General features: G+C 31.5%; 1 protein-coding gene across 1 annotated transcript in view; it reads left to right on the forward strand.

Moving 5' to 3' along the window:
• LOC143196091 (lachesin) overlaps positions 1-19,395 on the forward strand; it is a 226,092-nt gene extending 206,697 nt beyond the window's left edge. Inside the window, exon 6 of the mRNA XM_076403678.1 lies at positions 18,086-19,395. Within this exon, the coding sequence (XP_076259793.1) occupies positions 18,086-18,204 (119 nt within the window). The 3' untranslated portion in view covers positions 18,205-19,395. The remainder of the gene's footprint in view (positions 1-18,085) is intronic.
• Positions 19,396-19,988: the final 593 nt, after the last annotated feature.

Genomic DNA, 19,988 nt, shown 5'->3' on the forward strand with positions numbered 1-19,988 from the left:
CTAATATCACACCTTATTAGTAGAGAAGCTATAGTTTATTGAATGTTTTTTTTTATAAATGCGTCATGAATATTTGCGACGACGAAACATTGTAATGTTGCCGCATCAACTCTGAGTTTTAGTTCAGTTTGGCTCTGACATACAAGAAAATTCTAATCTAAATAAAATAATACAACAAAAAGAGAGGTATAATAGTTTGTAGGATAGATTTGTTTTGTTTACATTGAACTCTTTTCCACACCACCCATGAGGAATTTCTAGGCGCGTTTTTTTATGTAGTACTAGCGACCCGCCCCGGCTTCGCACGGGTGCAATGCTGATACTAAATTAAATACACTACAGAAAAAATATGAACGTTGTATATAAAAACATAGCGGCCCGCTCCGACTTTGCACGGGCATAAAATATATATGCCTATGTCACTCAATGAAAACATGATTAAAATCGATCCAGTATTTTTGGTTCATTCATTACTGCCCTTGGCCTGCACGCATTAAATTTGGAGTAAAACAATTCCTCTTCCCCTATACTTACTATGAAGATTTCCTGCTATCTTTGGAATATCTAAATTCATACAATTTTTATTACATTACACATTTTTAAACGCAAATTTTAAATTTGTAATATCTCCGAAAATATTTGTTTAATTTACATGCTGTAAGGAACCATATTGATCTATATTAATTGCACACTGTATTTAAGGTACTTAATTCGATAAGGATTAATGCCGTATTGCTTAAAATAGCTTCGTAAATAAGCCATTTTCTCACGTAAAAAGTAAACAATAAAAATGGTTAATGTGGGTTATCCCTAAAAGATAAACATATACCATCGCGGACTTTTTTGTAGACCTTTTTATGGTGTACAATACTGTAGTACATTAATTTGATCTAACTCGTAGGGTTAGGCAGCGTTTTTGCTAATTGCTAAATAAGCCTAAAAAAATAGGTTAATTTACGACATCACGTTAGAAACCTCTAAAATTAGCAATGTTGCCTTAGTATATTATGCATGTATTATACATATAAACCTTTCTCTTGAATCACTCTATCTATTGAAAAAAACCGCATCAAAATCCGTTGCGTAGTTTTAAAGATTTAAGCGTACATAGGGATATAGGGACAGAAAAGGCGACTTTGTTTTATACTATGTAGTGATGTGGTATCCTCTTGAAGCCTAAACGACCTAATTAACAATTTTATATCTGAGAAACGTATTTTGCTTTCATTCGAGCGCATATTTACATTTTTATGTTAAGTTCTTGTTTCCTTCGATGGCGTGTTTACTTGTTAAGTCATATTGGTATCAGTCTATATTTTATTTCTTCTGCTACAATCTGTGTACACCATTTTTCATAAAATTAATCACTGAATTCTGTCTAATGCATTTACCATACCTACAAAACAGTTAGTATTCATTCTCTCCTCATGCGTTCTAACCTAATGCTCATGATTAAGTCTCAGCAACTCCAATAATATCTGTGCACTAATTTTTTACGCCCTACAATAAGATTTTCTACAATTATATTCAATTAATTATGTGCACACATTTAGTGGTTTCCACTCTCATCACTCTGTCTCAGGAATTTCCAGCATTACACAGCATTGTCACATTCTAAAAGTTTCCTTCAGTCACTTTCCGACTCACTGTCCTATTCAATTACTAAACTGTTAATTTGTAATAGATCTAAATGTTCACGATTGCATCATTTATCGATTACTTCCTCTCTATGTCTTATAGAGTTCATCCAAACCGAAAGTGTTATGGTTGAAAATGTTTCCTTCCACATATCTAAACAGTTTTTGATGGAGTATCCTTCTCGACCAGTAATATGGTCTAATAAATTAGATCTCTGTTCTATAATATTTTTTTAATTAATTAATACATTGTTACTAGTCGTTTCCGTCTAACTTACAATTTGTCTTTATGCTAACTTAAATCTAGGTATATAACTAGGAGGACCCATCGGCCCTAACTCAGTCTCTGGTGAAATAATGTTTATACATGTCACTGCTGAATTTTTTAATATATACACCTCTCTACACAACACTACACAAGATCAGATGGTTTGATTCTTTTGAGTCTGTGTCCTGTTCTGGTGGTATCTTGATTTCTTGACTGACTGTCGGTATCTGAAGGTCTCGATGTAGGTAATCAGTTCTATAGTATTTGGGTACACCCACAATACTTCTCAGGATTTTGCTCTGAAAAATTTGTATTTTATTTATGTTACTCTTTGCAGAACATCCCCATAATTAAACTCAATATGAACATAATTGAACATAATTGAACTGAATACATAACGAACTTGTATGTCCATATATTATGTCCTATAGGTTTCTAGTATCTCTATGTCCATAGGTTTCAATATTTGCTCCAGCGAAGTTTTGCATCGAGATTCATTCCGAGATATTTAGCGTTGTCGCTATATGGAGTGATAGATTATTTATTGTTATTGGTGCTTGTACGGTCTGTTCATAGGTGAACTGTACATGTAAAGATTTACTTTCATTAATTCTTATTTTCCAAGGTTGTGTCCAATTATTTATGTTGCCACTTGCCTGTTGTAATTTTCGTGAGGCTTCTTCACTATTGTCTCCGACAGCTATAATCGCTGTATCATCAGCAAATGTAGCCATCGTGATATTTTCCATTTGTAATATATAACAAGTGTAAAGCAGATAAAGTATTGGTCCCAGTACACTTCCTTTTGGTACGCCTGCTTTAGCTTCTTTTACTGTATACTAAACTTCTTCCTGTTTGACTCTAAACAGTCTGGTTGTAATATATGATTTTAATAGTTCGGTGTGTTGTTTTGGTAGCATTTTCTGTAGTTTATGAACAAGGCCTTCATGCCAAACCTTATCGAAGGCTTGTGCTACATCTAAGAATATAGCCGAGCATACTTTTTGACTTTCGTAGGCTTTTTCAATAACATCTGTTATTCTGTGGACCTGGTCAATTGTTGAGTGCTTGTTAATAAACCCAAACTGGTGTGTTGGAGAATAAACTAATTCTCTCTATGATCGGTTTTATTCTGTTCAACAGGAGTTTTTCAAAAACCTTAGATATTACTGGCAGCAGTGATATAGGTCTATAGGATTTTATTTCGCTTGGTGACTTCCCAGGTTTTGGGATCATTATAATTTCAGCCATCTTCCAAATGTTTGGGACATGTTTTAATCTAAATGCTGTATTGATCAAGTTGGTAAGTTTTATAATACCGTTTGGCTTCAGTTTCGCAATATTTCACTTTCATACTAGAAGAATGAAGGGAAATAAATCATCACAATCATCAAAGTTATCGGATAGTTTAAGGGAACATTCCATATTGCATGAGTTAGAATAGTGATCAACAAGGGTAAATAACATTATTGCTTTTTGATATTTTCCTGAGTTGAAATTATGAAGTTATCCAAACTTTCACAAATCCTCGATAATTTATGAGACAACCTTAGACGCTTTGTAAAACAGCAAACATACCAAAAATATTTGCTAACATTTTTTGCATGTAGACATACATTATGCTTCTAAATTGTAATCGAAATTCACGTAAAGCACCTAACTAGGTTCATGAATTTTTGAAAGAGAAAATCTGGATTACGATTTACTGGAGTCAAACCCAGCCGGGCAACTTAATCAGCTTCACAAAGCACTCGTCGATGTTTTTCCAACCGACTTGACGTATGCTTAACAAGCAAAAGTTCGCGTATGAAACACAACATAATCCCCCACATAAATTATTTATAATTCTGTTCTGTAGCATATTAACGTCACGCCGCCTCGTTTTTCGCCTATTTTAAGGCTCTTTATACGAATAACTTTTCGGCAAATTGTCAGGCTTCGTTATCAGTTTCGACTGATGGCTGGATAATTAGTCTTTATTTAGGGTTGCTGCGAGCAAGCCACGTGTACAGGACACTCGAAAAGTTTCTGGAAAACAATTAATAATAAGAAATTAATAGGGCGGGAATGCCTTTAAGTTATTTAAAGTAATTAACCGAAGATTTTGTATTTATAATTAATTGTCGGTAGACGAAGGGAGCGGGGACGCCGTTACAATTTCCATCTTTGAATTCGATACACCTTGTTTATATTTAAATTTTTAAAACTTGCCCTAGAAAAATGTACACTAATTTCTCAGTAATTAATAGAGTATCAAAAATTGATTAATTAATGATTAAATAATATTTAAAAGAAACGAACGAAAACTTGTTTTAGGGCCAAAAATGTGGTAATTGCAGGCCACAACAATCCTAACTATCCCTACAAAATAAATTGTTTCTCACAGGGCATTGATGTCCTTTACGTTTGTAATAGTAATTGCAAGTACTTTTATAGATAAAAGTGGAAAATCTAATAAGGAATAACCATCCCAGTCACGCCGGTAACTAGGCTGGGTAAGACCGGATATCTTCTGGGGATGTTCCCTAAGTTGATCACTGGCCAGTCGGTAGGCTTGATGTTGAGAACCGAGGTTCAGAACCCATGTTAAACAGTAGGTCCGGTCCAGATAAACCCTCGTTGATAAAAAGGAGAAATATATCAAAAAAAGTACCCAGATGCAATGATGATCTCGCAAATATTAGTATTTACTTGTGGGTATATTCTTCTAAGCACAGTAAAGCTTATGAGTAGATGCTGTTTCGTTTGCTTGGATTTACCGTGTTTTCAGGCACAGTTCATTTCATTGGGATGTGTTTGGAAGTTCTTTGATACTGTTTGATTGCATTTAAAGCTGTGGGCTTTGTGATTGATAAATCAGCTATATATGGGGGACGCAGTATCATGTAATTGAGTGATTTCACTGTTTTGTTTTATGGGAAAATGTCTATGTTTGAGAGTAATAATATAAATAAATTGTTAGATGACCTCAGCCACCATATGTAATTAGAACTGATTCTGTTAGGGACTAATTTAGTAAAAGCAATTTTTCGTCCTAACTGTAATATTTATTATATAGTAAAAATAATTGATTGTAACTCGGTTTAGCCGATTATTATTGATATGTCTATTAGCTGGCTGAATATTACTGTCCAATAAAGAGCAAGGAGTAAAGAATATATATTTACACTAATTTTGTCATGTACAAAAAATTAAATTAATTTTTGTTCAAAAAAATTCTGATCGTTTCTTTATGACATTTACAGTCTAAATTTCCGAAAAAACTGGTAATTAATTGAGCCTTCAAAAAATCAATTGTTAACGCATAATATCTCTGACTAAACATCATCATCATTCTATGAAATTCAGTACCACAATACTGCTACTTCAGAAGTAGATATCTACAACAAAAATATTATAAAATTTACTGCTACTCCCCTTCATCTTCATATTTCTTCTTATTTGCTTGATGAAATTGAAATACGGATATGCTACGAATATGAATGAAAGTTCAAAATGTAGAATTGATTACAAAGTTAAATAATTGTACTAATTATGATTATGATTAAAAACGACCATCTTATAGTGATTTTTGAATTCTGCAATTGAGTATAAAGAAGAATAACTTCGAACATATTCGGCAAAAATCCCTCTACCATTTTGATTGCGCGCTATCTTGGTTATGTGATGTTTAGCTCAGTTTCACTTTAACTATTGTGTTGCGTCGATGTCTAAATTTTATTATGGATAAATATATGACACAATAACGGGCAGAAATAGTAATAATATTTGTTAAAAATAATTGTTCCATTATTGACACTCAGCGGAAAAGCGTTAAAATCATTCTAATCGTCCAATGCCTCACAAAACCACAACTTATCGTTTACATGAGAATTTTCGACAGTACAGTACGACAGTAGAGAGGCCTCGTTTTGGAAGACAACAGACATCTCGTAACACAATGTGGCTCTGGTGCGCGAGAGTGTTGCAGAGTCTCTAGAAACATCAATTTTTAGATGTGGTTCCCATTTACATATTTCTGCACGCAGTTTAAGGCGAATTTTGAAAATTGATTTGAAAATGTTCCCATACAAAATTCAATTAGTTCAAATATTTCTACCGAGAGATCCTGATCAACGAATTGACTACAGTAATGCAATGCTAAGGCTGTCTAGTAAAATTGAAAATTTTCGTCTAGATTGATAATGAAGGATGAAGCCCATTTTCTTCTCAGAGGCCACATCAATAAACAGAACAGTTATATTTCGGGAACACAGAATGCTCAATTAATTCATGAAACATCATTGAACACAGTAAAAGCAACTGTATGGTGTGGTATTTATGTTAGAAACATCATTAGCCCCTATTTCTTTTGAAAATGACCACGGTGTTGCAGTTACTGTTACTGCTGAACGGTACCAAGACATGACTAGAAATTTTATTGAATATTTATTTGTATCGAATGACGTTTACCCACGAAGAATAATTTCACGAAGTGGCGATTTAACATGGACCGCCAGATCTCCGGATTTTACAGCACCAGACTTTTTCTTATGGAATTTTTTAAAATAAAAGGGTTATATGAATAAGCTCCAAACGATTCAATATCTTAAAGACAATAATCGTCGCGAAATTGAAGAAATTCAGCCTTAGATGTTGCAGGATGTCATGAAAAATGTCTTAAAAAGAGTCAAAAGTTGCATGGCGAATCGCGGATTTACCCGATACAATTTTTCAATCATAGCGAAAAAAATACGTAAAGACCAAGTAAACTTTTCATGGAAACCAAATTTACTTATATTTTCTTTGAGCAAAGTTATAACGGTCATATTCAAAACGGTTCATATTCAATTCATCAAATTATAACATAGAGCGGGACTTTTGCCCCACCTTATGTTATTATTCGATGTGAATCCGAAATATTTTCATACTACGCAGCCTTACCAATTCTTCTTATAGCTTAACTTAAATCCTCATGAATGAAGAGTTTTTCATAAACTTCTTTGGGAGCCTGTGAAAGTTCTTGAACGAGACACAACTATTAGGTTAAAAAATTATACCATTGAAGAATAAAAAAGATACCTCAAAATGGAATATTAACTGCTTCTATAGTAATAATATGTTAGTAATAATCTATTGTTATCAAACCCAGAATAATAATAACAAAAGTGAATCATTGGTAGGATAATCAGCTCAAGGAATATTAATTTAAATAGATAAAAAAAATAACAATTAATTTTCAAAAAAATTAACTTAGTTAAAAGAACATTAATTTTTGCTTAAAAATAAAATATTTTTTATTCAATATTATGGATTTTGATTTAATAAGAGAAACTAGAAAAGATTAACACTAAAGTAATGAAATAAAAATCTTATAATTGAATGTATGTACATGGCATAAAGGACTAATGTAAATGATAATATTTTTATGGAAATTTACGTAGCTGGTGACATGTTTCTATATGCGCGTCGTGGACTTGTCCAGAATGATAACGGCTAGTGTGTTTGAGGGCTCTATTATTTCCCCAGGGTTGCTGGTTTGGAGTAATTATTTGAACCTCTGTCGACCTATTTTAATAATATCTATTTACCATAATTATTATATATGAACGTAATAACATTTATATGTATAAACTTGTCCTATTACTAGCTTCGGGTTTATCTTTGTATGCATTATTTCTTGTTAGTGAATGTAATGTTTCAACCGTGTTACTTCGGCTGATATGCTGAGAAATAAATTAGGCCTATAGAGATTGATCTAATATTGTTAGGTATTTGAATGTATTTTGATCATTTTTTACTTTAAATAGATCAGCACTCCAATCACCGGTACCTATTCATCAGCATTTCGGGACTGTTTACAAAATAAGCTGTGCTGAAGGTATCTGAACAAGTGTTAATGAGGAGGTCTTATTGCAGCTGAACAGCGTATACCACTAGCGCTAATTACTTGCTATTGTTGCTCTTTTTTGATATGTGGCTTATTTTGTTCAAGCAACGTCGGTTAATACCTGCAGTAACAGTTTCAGTCAATTTTAACGGCTCATACACTTTGCTGATCTCATATTATGTAAACAGGAACTGGACATGAATATTGAGCTTTGTTGTTGATGTGAATGAATTTTTTCCTTTTATCTTAGTTTCAATTAATAGTGTAAGGCATTCCTTTGTCCTGTTCTGGTGGTATACAATAGTTGCAATATTTCAATATTCTCATGAAAATGGAGCCTTTCCTCATGCCCCCTTGCAACTCTTTTGATTTATTGACTGACTGTGGGTATCTGAAGGTCTCGATGAAGGTAATCAGTCCTATAATATTTGGGTGCACCCACAATACCTCTCAGGATTTTGCTCTGAAATTTTTTTATTTTATTTATGTTACTCTTTGCAGAACATCCCCATAATTGAACTCCGTATGTCCAAATAGGTTTCAATATTTGCTTATTTAATAGCAATTTATTATGTACTGATAATTGTAATTTTCTTCCAATTAGCCAGTACATTTTCCTATATTTCAATTCCAGTTTTTTCTTTTCTTCTTTATATGTTCCTTCCAGCGAAGTTTTGCGTTAACATTCATTCCGAGATATTTAGCGTTGTTGCTATATGGAATGATAGTGTTATTTAATGTTATTGGTGCTTGTACGGCCTGTTTATAGGTGAACGGCATATGTACAGATTTACTTTCATTATTTCTTATTTTTCAAGCTTGTGTCCAATTATTTATATTGTCACTTGCCTGTTGTAATTTTCGTGAAACTTCTTCACTATTGTCTCCGACAGCTATAATCGCTGTATCATCAGCAATTGTAGCCATCGTAATATTTTCCATTTGTGGTATATCACAAGTGTAGATTAGATAAAGCATTGGTCCCAGTACACTTCCTTGTGGTACACCTGATTTAGCTTCTTTTATTGTAGAGAAAGCTTCTTCTTGTTTGACTCTAAACATTCTGGTTGTAATATATGATTTTAATAGTTTGATGTATTGGTTTGGTAGCATTTGCTGTATTGTATGAATAAGGCCTTCATGCCAAATCTTATCAAAAGCTAACGCTACATTTAAAAATATAGTTGAACATACTTTTTTACTTTTATAGGCTTTTTCAATAACATCTGTTATTCTGTGGAGCTGGTCAATTGTTGGTTGCTGGTTAATAAACCCAAATTGGTGTGTTGGAATTAAGTTTATTATCCTTATGATCGGTTTTATCCTTTTCAACAGGAGTTTTTTAAAAACCTTAGATATTACTGGCAGCAGTGATATAGGCCTGTAGCCTTTTATTTCGTTTGCTGACTTCCCAGGTTTTGGGGTTGAATGTTAATGACACTACAGTTAAAACAAATTTAAATTTAAATAATCAGTTTGAAATTGTAATTTTTATATAATTATTTACGATAGTAATCTAGTAAATTAACACTAACAAGCTATTTGTTTTTAACCTAATTTCCTATGATTTTAAAATTACATACTACGATGGACACTTTGGGATTACCATCTATGTCAAAATGTTTAATGTGCATTAAGTTTAAAATTGAATATTAAAAATATATTTCTATTGATTTGGCTCGTAAAACCCTAGCATTGAAATACATGAGTCCCCGCTAGTTTCAAGACTTATTGGAAAAGTAAATGCTTATTATATATACTATAACCACTACATTATTTTACAACAGCTTGAGGTCTTCATATCTTTTCTTAACACGTTTCTTCAAGGCTATATTTCCTTTCGTTAATACTTTTTGATTTATACTTTACTTTACTTAACTTTATCAATAGCTTAAGCAACATCTAATAATATCATAAAACATTTTTTTTTCTATGACACCAGTGATTCTGTGAACCTGACCAGTCATGTAGTGTTGTTTACTGAAATCAAATTGCGGATCCAGATCCAGGATAAGGGTATTTTTACAATGATTTGATTTTATCCTATTCAATAAAAGTTTTTTGAAATAATTTGGTATGATGCTGATTGATGAGGTGGCTTTCCTGATTTAGGAATATTAATTACTTCATCCACCTATTCTTGGATATTTCTTTAAAATTTTCCTAATAATTAGGTCAAAACTAGTAACTTTTGAATGTAATTTTTTATTTGTAGTTTAACTTCGGTTAGAGTGACAAATGGATTTTCATCATTTCCAATCCAATGACACACATCATCCACTGTATAGGATAAATATAAACATAAATAAAAATTTAATAAAGATAATGATCCTAGATTTTCATTGCCGATGAATTATGCATAAAATACTAAATAATATTAAAATAATGATAGAAAAATAATGACATAAATAATGACAGAAACGGGATTTTTTTTCGACTAGAAATACGAACAAACCAAACAAATGAAAAACGAGGGGTATTTTAATGAAGCGTTTAAAAAGCGTCACGCCTATTGAGCGTTTTGCAGCCAGATAAGCTAATTACAGGAAAGTTTTCCGAATTCAACGGGAAAACAGACTCAAGGACAAAACAAACAGGTTTTTAGGTCTTTAGGACGCCGCGCTCATTTAATAATTAAGGTAACGAGTGATTCGCTCTTTTAGCAAAAAATATAATTAACTTGTTAATTCGGCATGTGAATTTCGACAATGAGTAAGGAGATTTTTGGCCGGCTTATGTGGGTGTCTTTTCTGTCTGGATGACTTTCAACAAAACATTAGGTCAAGGAAATTGCGTTTTCGAGGATTCCACATATATATATATATATATATATATATATATATATATATATATATATATATATATAACTTCACAGTTTACTTCATTTAAAAAATATATTTTATTTCTACTTCTTTCTAATTTATTTTGAGATTCTAATGTAGACTGAGCAACCTCTGCTGATTTCAATATTGAACTTGCTCGCAAGGAACGTCGACCACGAATTCCTTTACATATAAAGAAGCTCATCAAATATTCTATTAATTTTATCACTAATTGGTTTCAGTAACCATTTCTGGACTAATGCAGGGTCCTTTGGATAAGAATAATATTTTAACGTTCCTATTCTGTAATACAATTCATTCGTTTTGTTTATAGATTTTAAAAAAGTTATTTTTACATTTAAATATATAAAAATTACGTCATAGCAAAAAATATCCTTAGTTATACGGAAAAATAAGAAAACTAATATAAAGTGCAGTAAAAAGTTGCATAAAAATAACATAAGTGCTTAAGCTTTTGGCCCTGTGGTGTCCAAAATATACAGTGGGAACAAGCAATTTTCCATTATACGTCTTTATGTCTGGTCAGAATTAAAGAGGCCTAGAAGAAAATGTCTATCCATGTTTTTCACCTATTATGAACTCTTAAAAGTATTTATAACATATGTCATAAATATTGTTTTAACTTCTGGGGTTATGTGGTTATGTATGCTTGGTTTGTGTAAACCTTGATGGAAACAGTATGTGAAATATCACTCAATAAGTCTGCGAATGTGTCAAAATTGTATGTCATTCCATCAATAACTAAAAAATTTATTACTATTTTTGTTCTGGAATATTACTCATGAAATAGGTAAGCTAATACAAGGGAGCTCCATTAAGAAAACTAAATACCAAATAGTCAATTCAATAAAAGAGAGAACTCAGATTTCACACTATCACAATCTATGATGTCAAAAAGTTACAATATCACCGTATCAACTTTGACTTTTACTGTATGTTGGCAGTGGCGTATAACAAAAATTTAATGGAAATAAACTAACGTAATAATAAAAATAATTCTTTTCAAATATAATTTATTTTAACATTATCGTATATTTAAAGCATGTGTTATCGAAAAGCTTAAACTACAGATACACCTTACAGGTTAGATTATATGTATTCTGAACACTTTTAGACAACACCAATGAGATCCACGCGTGTTATATAGTGATATCCGCTTGAGGCCTAATCCAACTAATTAGCAGTTGTATATATGTCGAAGTAATGTATGCTCTTTAATTACAGAGCATATTTACAATTTTAGGTTTAGTTCTTGTTATCTTCGTTGATGTGTTTCTTGGTCAAGTCTCTTTGATATCACTCTATTTCTCTTTAGTTTCTTTTGTTATCACCTGTCTACATTTTTTTTGGTAACATTAAATTTAATAACTATATTATCCCTAATGTATTTGGCATATCTGCAAAAGAGTTAGTATTAATTGCCCTTCGTACATTTAATCAAATTTTTACGTGTATTCTGAACAATTAAACACATATAGGTGCAAATAAATCTATAAGATTTCCTACGGTTATAATATATTAACTATATACTCACCTATAGTCCTTTCTAGTCACATCCCCATGTCATGAATCATAAATCTATTCGATCTACCGATCTAATTTCTATATAGTTGAGCCTCTTTATGTACAGTTTTTCAAAAAATTTTGAGATTATCGGTAGGAAGTGATAAATTCTGGTGTTTTTTTTATATGCTATTTTGCCTAGTTTAAGAATCTTTATTATTTGAGCTACTTTCCAAATAAAGACAATTGAAGATGATTTTTACTGAAATAATATAATTTTTGTATTATTATTACATACGTTAGCTTGCTCCATCTACAAATTCTGTCAATTTTTCTCAATCACAGCTCAGTATTCTTGCTTAAATCGGAGTTGTTTCTCTCCTCTGCAGGATTTTACTGACACATTCGTCCTAATTTCTCTTATGTCGCCTTCTGCTCTTTCTTCCCTCCTTCCACTGTTCTCAAATTTTACCCGTTTTGAGCTCCAATCATATATTATCATATTTCAATGATATACTCACCTATACTTGTTTCTACTAACATCACCATTTCTTAGGATTTGTCAGTATTGGATCATAAATCCATATCATGAAAGATCCATTCAGTCATCATCACAAACATCCTTAAAAGAACTCTTAGACCGAAGACTTATTGATTAAGGTGCTAAGTTAACAATTCAATACCACAATAATACAATTACAAATGAAAATTCAACGCTTTGTTTAAGAGTCATCGATACTCTTTTGATAGAATCGTATAGATGTAATCGTAAGTCATCCGGAGGTTTGACAGGTGAGACAGTCCTTTCTCCCGGTATCAAATTACACCAATAACCGTTTTTCTTCGTTCCTGATGGCGCGGCAACTTTATTCTCGACATCGGAAAAGAGGAAAACAATCTCGGAAAAAATATATTTTATTATCTTTCGTTCGTTCGAAATCCCCAACTGACCTAGAAATCCGCCCTTGACAAATACCTCTCCCATTCATGTTTTATACTTATGCCACAAAAATAAACGAAATATAATGCCGTGATTTATGTTTCTTATCGTTGCCGGTTTTAAAAGATTTTTTCCTCCGTCGTCGTTTGACCCGAAAAGGCAAACAAAACCGACCTATTTTTTTCCTTCCCGTGACACTGAAAAGAAAACAATTAATAAAATTGGGGTATGTGGGTTTATATTTTATTTACGTACCCTCTCTGAGCCCATGACAAATTGTTCGGATCAAAGTTAGAAGAGATCTTTTAGAATTTCTATTGTATTGCAAAGATAATTATGTTTCAATAAAATATTGATTAACAAATATTCTTAAAATAAACTCCATATTATTATTATATACAAGGGAAGTTTGATAAGTCAGTGGTGCTCAATAATTGAGCTTGATTGTTGCGTAAATAGAAGATATTTCTTTTATTACTCTTAGTAGTTCCACAATCTGTCCAGAGAGCAATGTGTATTTGTTATGTATATATTATATATACATGACATGTATAAATCACCTCATTACGTGATCTCCTATATAAAATACAATTTTAATTCATTAGTCTTATTTTAAAGCTTATTCTAAAGTCTATATATGTTCAATAATCAGATCGGATAGTGTTAGACGTTTTAGTCTACGCACACTGTCACTTGGTACATTTAGCCGATTAGCGAGTACATTGGGATGTACTAACACTCTTTCGGAGTACTTCCCACAAACACGATGAATTACACTCCTTATTGGTTCTAGAGGAATATCGCATTGTATCACTTCATTTGAAATATGGTACGGGGCATCGACAGTGGCACGTAATACTTTATTTTAGAAAGTTATATGATGGATATATTAGACATGCTAGCGGTTCCCATAGTTGGAATTCATATGACTAAATAGGCTTGAGTATAGACTTATACAATAATATCTTGTTATCTAATGATAAGTTGGATTTGCGCCCTTTAAGCCAATGCATTTTGGGATTTTAAGTCCAAGTTGTTTCCGTTTGGTGAGTATGTCCTTTTTACAAGTTAGACGTCAATCTACGTGCATACCAAGATATTTAGCATCCTCTGCTTGCGGGAGTTGACAATTATTGAGACTTGTAGATTGGTGGACATGTTCTTCTACGGAGGGAAAATTTATATAATTGGATGTTGTTTCGTTGGCTTTTATACGCCATCTTTTCAGCCACATTTGTATTTGATTTTAGGTTAATTGGTGTTTTCATGAGAGGCTAAGACTGCCGTGTGATCTGCGCATATTGCCACAGTGGTTATTTTGTAGGTAGATTGGCTGTGTACAGAAGATATAGGTACTGTACTCAGTAAACTACCATGCGGAACTCCTGAATATATTGTATGTAATTCGGTATATTCATTGCCTTGATTCACAGTAAAATGATAATATGTGAGGTAAGATTTAAGATTACATAATTGAGGCCCCTTATATACAACTAAAAACTTTTGTGATTATCGGTAATAAACGTATAGGCCGGTAGGATATCTTCTGGTGTTTTCCCTGGTTCGAGAATCTTTATTATTTGAGCTACTTGCCTGTTGAAGATAATTGAGGATGATTTTTGTTGAAATAGTGTAATTTTTGCATCATTGAGAATATTTATTACATATGTATTACGTATAAAATTGGTTTGTTATGTTTAGCGTACGTTGGCTTTCTCCATCTACAAATTCCGTCAGTTTGTCTCAATCCAATCATTCAATCAATCAATCTCTATATTTTTGCCTAAATCAGAGTTCTCTATTCTGTGTGATTTTTCTGACACATTCATCCCAATTCCTCTCAGGTCGCCCTTTGGTCTCTCTTCTCTCCTTCCTCTGTTCTCAAATTCTACCTGTTTGGAGATCTAATCCACCTATTCAAGTTATGTTGATGGCTACTATTAGCGAATATAATTAGAATTTTGCGTTTAGACCTTGTTCTTGTTTCATTGCTGTGTTTGCTTGTCAAGTCATTTGGATATTACTGCGATTATTCTTAGAATTTTCTTATTTTCAACATGTGTCCATTTTTCTTAATAAAATTCATAATTTAACTGATAACTAAATCACTACATTCTCCCAGATCCATTTGCCATATCTGCAAAATTGTTAGTATTCGAGCTTTCCTCAAACATTCTAAGTAAATGCTCATGAATGTTCGAAATACTTACTGACAATAATCTTTCAGACGATTTTCTACAGTTATTGTATATTAATTATATACTCACCTTTTCGTTTTTTCTACTCTAATCACCCTATCTTGATAATTGGGATTTGGAATTAGACCACAATTTCACATCCTAAAAGTTTAATTCAAATTCACTTCAATCTAACATTTCTTAACGATTCTACCATTTGTCAATTACTTTCAAATACAATCAACAGTAAACTTTCAAATAACATATCAATATGATGTCGCATATAATTACAAATATTGTAAATGGTGTATTATTTGAAAGTGCCCAGTATGTACAAATTCCATCCATTTTTTTCTGTCAAGGCTCTTTACTTCTTCTGCAGTGTTCCCTGATACAAATCGCCAACTTGTATTTCTCAACTCTTTAGCCCTTCCCAGATACCCTTTATCTGCTTCGTGGTGTCCTCTATGTGTTCTGTTCTCTCTAACTAAGTTGTATCCTTTTACGTACTCTTTCTCTGATTCAATATTCATATATACTCATAGTTTCTTATATTTTTACTTCTCCTTTTGTTCGTCTTTTTTTACGCCTAATAATAACAGCTCTACTTAATTCTCAGGTTTAGTCCAACCTTCCATGTTATTATTATGTTAAGAATATTACATGAAGTACATCAAAATTCTATGAATCAGAAATGGTAGAGAAAAAAGTTCACACAAAATGTTCTAGGTAACTCAAGAACTGTTTATTATATTTTATAAGTTTTATATAAAAATAGATCATTATAAATTATATATTTCTTACATCAATTGCATTACACTCATCGAGCTATTTATCATTAACTTTTTTCAATTTATTACTCACTTATTAGGTGCTTTATGATGAATAATATAATTATTAACTAGTTCATTAATGTTTTGTTCATTGAATAATTTATGATGATGAGTTTTTCATTATTTCTTCATACCTTGTTTACTATACTATCAATGTCTACTATACTATCAATATCAATAGTATTTATTATCGTAATTTCGCATTCTTCCTTCTTTGAAATTAGTCCTGAGATTATTGCATTGTCATGGTTATTTTAAGAAAACCTCTTTTTAAATGTTTCGATTTGTTATTAGTAGTTCAATTCGATTTCTACCTTCTAATTTGTGTCTTGTCTCTGCAAACTCGGCAATGCCCGAAATTCGAAAATAAATGATATAAAATGGAAGATAAACTTATTAGCTACATTGCATAGACTATTATTAGAGTATATATTCCATCTTAACGTTAATTTATTAATACCACCACAATTAGTTTTTCATTTAGCCCTCTCAGAATTGGTCTTCTGAACATCCATTGATCATAGCAATGAGCACAAAGAAAACATTTCGTTTAGGTTTTCGCTTTCCAGTTTCTGGAACAATTACATTTTACTTATTTAATTGTGATATGAATTTCCAGACATTAAGTTATACGCTCTTTTAGTAATTGCTTAAAAATATATCGTTAAATATTATAAAGATATAACTTGAAATGGGAACTTATATTGTCTACCACTTCATTGTACATTATTTCATATATATCCTATGCAATAGCCACGCTACCATTGACGCAATTTCCGTTGAGTGGCAATAATGCTTATTAATAATTCTTGATTATTTTCAATAAATATTGTCACTATTTCTGCTTGTTTTTGTGGTGTATCCATTTATTTATCCGCAATAAAATTTGAACTTCTACACAACACAATGGTTAAAGCGGGTATAGTAGCGGGACTTTTGTCCCAACTTATATTTCTTCACTGTCGCTAGATTACTGATATAAACACCACTTTTAACATATATTCAAGAAAAAAGAAACGATTAGAAACAGATACAAGCTGAAAGATATTTGATGCCACTTCTTTTCTAGAATTTAGATTTAGATTGAATTAAATTTAGATTTTTAAAAAAGTGTCAGGAACTGAAGAGCCATTGGAACCACATGGAAAATTGTTATTTCGTTCAAGCCTGTGCATTTTATAAGCAGGATTTTTCCATCGATATTTTCTTGTTTTTATAAAATAATTCCGAGATTGCGTCATTAGTGTTCGGTATTTTCCTAATTATAAATCAAGCGACATCCTCATTTGTTGGCAAGAGTTCGAAAAATCCTTGATTAAAAGGGACGTTATTTAAACTTTTTTTGTTGTCGTACGAATTCCGCCGAGTTTTTTTATTTATTTTCGAAGGAATAAGTAGAAAACTTTTGACGTTTAATAAAAACATTTTTTATTCGGATTAGATAGTCCCGTACGCAGACTTCGTGACGAATTAATTAATTAAATTAATGAACAACGTATTTTTTTATTTTTTGGTCTCCGGGTAAATATTTATAATGAGCCTGGAAAAAAGTATTGATGATTTCTTTTATGAACAGGTCACGAGTTTTTATAATCTGATTGATTTTGTAAACATAATGCTAAAGTTGAAACATGTTTTCATCCCTTTCAAAATAATTGGCTTTGAATACAATGTATTTATACCAAACATTGTTCGAACCGTCCAATAACGCTATGTGATAGTTTAAGAGTTTGGTAACTTTAACCACCTCTTCGACAATTGACATCTAAATGTCAGCTGAACAGAATTAAGAAAATCGAGCATATACTTGACTGACTGTTATAAAATATGAACCATTAACATTATGCACATGCGTATTTTCACCTATACTGAATAAAAACTGTAAAATATAACATATTTTTTCTTTGCTGATGTCCACATTTGATGTCGCTTCAGAATTGTTTTATTAATAATTGATTGGTAGTTATTAGATAACGAACAATATCCCATCAATTTCCATTCTGTTTTGGTTCCAGAAGAGAAGCCAGCGGCGATGCAACACGCCAATTCAACGAAAAGCTCCTGCTCCACGTTCCTGCTAAACTGCGGCCTGTTTATGGCGATAATGGTGTCAGCATTGCTGTCGGCGTCGTGATGTAAATAGCGGACAAATAAACATTTGAGAATCGCAGCGAATATTCACTATCCGCAAACAATGGCACAATACGTCATGGAGACCGGAGAGGCATAGAGCAGGAATTATTCACGGATGATGTTTGCTTGAGGTTTGGCGAGCAATAGGTTTAATATTTGTTGGAGATCGACATCCAGTATTTTGTGTGATTTTCGATAGAGAACCGATATGTTAGATAAAGCGATTTAACTTCTTTAAATTTTAATTGAATTCTAAATTCCGAAATTTCACACTAATCAAGTAGGTTTATAAATTAAAGAAGCTAGTATACATTTAATAAACTATATATTTAAGTGGAATAAAATAGAAAATTTCTAAATCCATTTAAAATCTTAACAATGTCATTCTCGGCATTTTTTAAGATGTTTGTCTCTGTGTTACCACTAACTAACGACTTACAGGAGTATGTCTCATATCTTTCTTTAAAAGATTCCTTTTAATAATGATTTATATTTTCAAGATACAGTGTGTTTGACACAATTGTTTACTAATTTTTTGTCGAATTTTCTTTTAATACAGTTTGCTTTTTAGGAATATTGAAATATTTATTTATTAAACCACCAAAAACTTAATAATTCATTTATTTTTCAATTATATTTTAATCAAATCATTAATATTTAAAAATATGTAGAGGACCAAAATTAAGTACACCATCATAAGAAAAGGCCACCCATTAGAGGTGCCTTTATAATTTTCATATCTAATAATTAATTTAGATCATTATATGCTACCGTTAGTAGCAATTTTCTGTTAAAAAACTTGCTTTACTGTAAGAAAAGCATTTATCAGATCATTCTCATATCCTTTATTGAATATTCAATATCTTACTTCAAAAGTTTCATAACACCCTCTGTGATCTATCAATCAAATTTTACAGATAATAGTTAAATATTTACTATTTGTATTACATTACAATATAGTTACAATTGGCTAAGTCGTTTAAGAGTAATATGGCATTTTTAGCGGCAATAATAACACAATATTTATATTCAAGGGCATTTTTGAGTTCAATTCATGAGAAAAAAAACAGTAAGATCATAGAAAAGAGCAAATATCTGCAGAATTAATCAAGCTTTGTTGTCATCTTTATTCATTAAAATCAATAAAAGATGACAATATTATCTCCAAGATAATATTCATTGCACCAGCATAATATATATATATATATATATATATATATATATATATATATAATGCTGGTGCTATGAATATTATTAGTATTATTATCAATATCATTATTATCAAGGAATCTAGAAAAGAAATTAAATTTAAAAGACTAAAAATAGATTTAGTGTAATAAAATTAAATACAGTTAATTAACAATTACTTATTTATTTTTACGTATAACAAACTCTATCGAAAATTATATGCAACACTTAAACACTTGCAGGAACAAAGAGGAACTGTTGAATTACACTTGGGTGAGCTTATGTGCGTTCATTACTGCAGACTGATACGAATTGTGACTAAGATACTATATATTCTGAGGATAGTGTAAAGTTTGCTAACGTTCTAAACCAACTCTGTATACATAGTAAATTAAATTTCTATTTTGTGATATTTCTTATGACTAAGTTGTTTATAACTGTCTGAGTTTGAAAGTTTCTAACGAGACTATTGCGAATAGTAGCCACTTTTATTCAACAGTCGAGAAATTACGAAAGTTTTGAAACTTTTTTAATGAAACATAAACTTCAGCAGATATACGGCAACAAATTACCAACATTTTTTATAATAATTAATAC

Source organism: Rhynchophorus ferrugineus, unplaced genomic scaffold (assembly GCF_030347505.1).
Source record: "Rhynchophorus ferrugineus isolate W39M unplaced genomic scaffold, kcgeb_rfMv2 rfM4, whole genome shotgun sequence".
Lineage (NCBI taxonomy): Eukaryota > Metazoa > Arthropoda > Insecta > Coleoptera > Curculionidae > Rhynchophorus > Rhynchophorus ferrugineus.